General features: G+C 39.4%; 2 protein-coding genes across 2 annotated transcripts; both read left to right on the top strand.

The window, feature by feature from the left end:
• The first annotated feature begins 693 nt into the window (after positions 1–693).
• On the top strand, positions 694–1,565 carry LOC117101710. Its single transcript, XM_033241741.1, has 2 exons — positions 694–855; positions 999–1,565. The coding sequence occupies exons 1-2, from the start codon at positions 694–696 to the stop codon at positions 1,563–1,565; spliced, it is 729 nt and encodes a 242-aa protein (XP_033097632.1).
• Positions 1,566–1,712: 147 nt separating this feature from the next.
• LOC117101709 lies at positions 1,713–2,183 on the top strand. Its single transcript, XM_033241740.1, has one exon. The coding sequence runs from the start codon at positions 1,713–1,715 to the stop codon at positions 2,181–2,183; it is 471 nt and encodes a 156-aa protein (XP_033097631.1).
• The last annotated feature ends 1,922 nt before the right edge of the window (positions 2,184–4,105 follow it).

The raw sequence follows: 4,105 nt of genomic DNA, 5'->3' as shown, positions 1-4,105 counted from the left end.
TTATAGTAAGCCTAAATTGATCTCGACCAGAAACTATGTATGGGGCTCATGCCAAGAATTGTCCATGTTGTATTATGTTTCGTGCACAACCACAACATGTAGCCTACTGTAACTACAGACATATGAAACATTGACAGTTTTAAAATTTTCACTATATTTCATAGGTTATAACACATTTTACACAGCGCGACGGACGTACAGAAAAAATGTACGTCTGTCACATGGTTTTGCTAATTAGTGTAATTAATGGTAGGCTTCCAATTTGCTGTATAAACTTGGTATATCTAATATGCTTTATAACTGAGTTTTGGTAATTTCTTTGTACCTGGTTAGAAAAGGAAATAAACAAATGTCATTTTCTTGTGAATCAGTAATTTCATCTAAATACATGGAAAAAAAAGGGGGGGAGGGAAGGGAAAGAGAATTTTTTTTTTCTGAATCTGAATTAAAGAAATGTATTTTAAAATTTTGAAGTAACTCTGCCACTGGGGGCACAAGCCAGTGCCTTCAGTGCCGGTCTCAAGCCCGGATAAAAGAGGAGGTTGCGGCAGGAAGGACATCCGGCGTAAAAACTTTTTGCCAAATCATTTATGCAGACAAATCATCAAAGAAACTTCATACTGGATCGGTCGAGGCCCGGGTTACCAACGACCGCCACTGGCGCTGAAAGCCAACAGGGTACCAGTGGAAACTATGTTACTGTTGGAAAAAAGAACAAGAAGAGGAGGAAGACGTGTAAGGAGAGTGCGGGAGAAAAGAAAGGGAAGAAAGGTTACTGTCAGAGTTGGAAATTTAAATGTTGGTAGCATGACTGGCGAGAGGAGAGAACTTGCTGATTTGATGGAAAGGAGAAAGGTAGATGTACTGTGTGTACAAGAGACAAAATGAAAAGGAAGTAAGGCGAGAAACATCGGTAGTGGTTTTAAACTGTTCTATCATGGTGTAGACGGAAAAAGAAATGGTGTAGGGGTGATTTTGAAGAAAGACTTCGTTGAAAGTGTCTTGGAAGTAAACAGAGTGTCGGACATACTAATGAGCATGAAGCTGGAAATAGAAGGGGTGCTGATAAATGTAATCAGTGCATACGCCCCCATGTGGGGTGCGAGAGGCAAGTGAAAGAAGATTTCTGGACTGAAGTAGATGAATTGTTGGAAAGTATACCCATGGAAGAAAGAGTGATGATTGGTGCAGATTTCAATGGCCATGTTAGACAAGGGAACAGAGGGGACGAAGATGTGATGGGTAGACATGGGGTGAAGGACATAAATGAAGAAGGGCAGATGATAGTGGATTTTGCAAAACGGATGGATTTCGCTGTAGTAAATACATTTTTTGAAAAGAAAATGGAGCACAGGGTGACATATAAGAGTGGAGGGAGGTCAACACAAGTGGATTACATCTTATACAGAAGGTGTAACGTAAAGGAGATTAAAGACTGTAAAGTGATCCCAGGGGAGAGTGTTGTAAAACAACACCGAATAGTGGTTTGTAGCATGACACTAATAGCTAAAGTACGTAAGCAAATGCAGGCTCAACCTAGGATCAAATGGTGGAGGTTGAAATAAAAGGAATGTACCACAAATTTCATGGGCAAAGTAAAAGAGGCACTCGATTAAATTGATGATGTAGAAAATTGGAAAACTGTCACAAACGTGGTAAGGAGTGCAGCTAGCATAGTGCTAGGTGTATCCTCTAGACAGAGGAAGAAAGACATGGAAACCTGGTGGTGGAATGTTGAAGTACAGGACAGCATAAAAAGGAAGACGCTGGCGAAAAAGAACTGGGATTACCTAAGGGATGAGGAAAGCAAAATGATATATAAGGAAGCAAGACGTGAGACAAAAAGAGCGGTGGCAAAAGCAAAGGAAAATGCATACGAGGAGTTGTATGAACGGTTAAATACAAAGGAAGAGGAGAAGGACTTGTACCGACTTGCAAAACAAAGGGACCGTGCTGCAAAGGATGTGCAACAAGTACGGACTATTAAGAATGTAAATGGAAATGTGTTGACAGACCAGGTGAGTGTACTGAAAAGATGGAAGGAATACTTTGAAAGGTTGATGAATGAGGAAAACGAAAGGGAGCAACGGGCGGAAGAGGTAGATGTAGTAGATCATCATATACCACAAATTAGCGAGTATGAAGTGAGAGAAGCTTTGATGGTCCTGATGATACACCGGTAGAGGCATGGAAGTGTTTTGGAGAGTTTGCGGTAAAGCTTCTGGCAAATCTGTTTAATAAAATCTTGGACAGTGGGAAACTGCCTGATGAGTGGGAAAAGAGCATTATTGTGCCCGTTTTTAAAAACAAGGGTGATGCACAAGACTGCAATAACTACAGAGGCATAAAACTGCTCAGTCATAGTATGAAACTGTGGGAAAGAGTAGTGGAAGCCAGGCTCAGAGGAGCAGTAAGGATTTGCGATCAGCAATTTGGCTTTATGCCTGGTAGAAGCACCACCGACGCAACGTTTGCATTAAGAATGCTGATAGAAAAATATAGGGAAGGTCAGAAGGAGCTGCACTGTGTGTTTGTTGACTTAGAAAAAGCTTATGATAGGGTACTAAGAGAGGAGCTGTGGTATTGCATGAGAAAGTCAGGAGTAGCAGAGAAATAGGTGACGCTTGTTCAGGACATGTATCAAGGTAGCACCACAGTAGTGAGATGTGCCATAGGAACAACGGAGGGTTTTCAGTTTAGGTGGGTCTACACCAAGGCTCGACACCGAGCCCTCCCTTGTTTTTAGTTGTGATGGATAGATTAACAGATGAGATAAGACAGGAGGCCCCATGGACTATGTTGTTTGCAGATGATATAGTTAAATGTGCAGAGAGACGTGTACAGGTTGAAGAGAGTTTGAAAAATTGGAGATATGCCTTGGAAAAAAGGGGAATGAAGGTCAGTAGGAGAAATACTGAGTATATGTGCGTAAATGAAGGAGATCAGAGAGAAATGGTGACCCTGCAAGGAAACCAGATTGAATAAGTGGAGGAGTTTAAGTACTTGGGATCAACTGTTTAGACCAATGTCGGGTGTTACAAGGAGGTCAAAAAGCGAGTGCAGGCAGGCTGCAATGGGTGGAGAATAGTAACTGGTGTAATCTGTGATAGAAGGGTGTCGGCGAAAATGAAAGGGAAAATCTACAAAACAGTGGTAGGACCAGCTATGTCGTGAGGTTTGGAGACAGTGGCTCTAACCAAAAGACAGGAGGAGGAGATGGAGGTTGCAGAATTGAAGATGCTACGCTTCTCCCTTGGTGTAATAAGAAAGGATAAGATCAGAAATGATTTCATTAGAGGATCTGCTAATGTAAGGCGATTTGGGGACAGGTTGAGAGAGGTGAGGCTGAAATGGTATGGCCATGTAAGCAGAAGAGACATGGAGTACATTGGAAGGAGGATGTTGGAAATGGAGCTACCAGGTAGGAGAAAAAGAGGAAGACCTTAGAGGAGGTATATGGACGTGATAAGGAGGACATGAAGGAACTAGGTGTAAATGAGGAGAATGTGATGAACATGACGAAGTGGAGACGACTTGTTTGCTGTGGCGACCCCTGAAGGGAGAAGCCGAAAGAAGAAGATTTTAAAATGTTGAAGTGTTTCCCTTTTTCATCTTGAACTTTTTAATAAACCATCTTACTGCAGTTTAATATTTTAATGTTTTCCGTAAGTGTAATAGATATTCTTCAATATTTGTAATATGTACTGTAGTTTAATAACTTAATGTTTTCGTAAGTGCAATTGATGTTTTATAATGTTTGTATTCTTTATTCTTTGTATTAATAATATTTACAATAATGTAGTAATAATGTAATTTGTTTGAATTGTATACTTGCTTAATTTCTACTTTTGCAATAATCATCTCAATTCATTTTACTATGCCATGATGATTTAATAAAATATACCAGAATATATACCAGAATATATCCATATTTTCATTATTTTTAAATATTTAATTAAAAATATGGCGTTAATTACAAAAAGTCAAACAATTTCACCAAATTACACAATACATATTAATTCTTTATTTTAATTAAAAGTGAATCAGATTCTGATATTTTGCAAGGGAAAAAATTGGAAATTAAATTTATAACTACATTTTCTTT

Source organism: Anneissia japonica, unplaced genomic scaffold (genome assembly GCF_011630105.1).
Source record: "Anneissia japonica isolate Jap-2015-1 unplaced genomic scaffold, ASM1163010v1 scaffold2240_len173809_cov135, whole genome shotgun sequence".
Lineage (NCBI taxonomy): Eukaryota > Metazoa > Echinodermata > Crinoidea > Comatulida > Comatulidae > Anneissia > Anneissia japonica.
This window is presented reverse-complemented; position numbering and strand designations above follow the sequence as displayed.

Excerpts from the sequence above, each read along its gene's own strand:
- LOC117101710 (XM_033241741.1), top strand. The coding sequence starts at position 694 with ATGTTACTGTTGGAAAAAAGAACAAGAAGAGGAGGAAGACGTGTAAGG. Across the intron at positions 856-998 it reads ATTTGATGGAAAGGAGAAAG|TGTCTTGGAAGTAAACAGAG; the intron begins GTAGATGTACTG and ends CTTCGTTGAAAG.
- LOC117101709 (XM_033241740.1), top strand. The coding sequence starts at position 1,713 with ATGGAAACCTGGTGGTGGAATGTTGAAGTACAGGACAGCATAAAAAGG.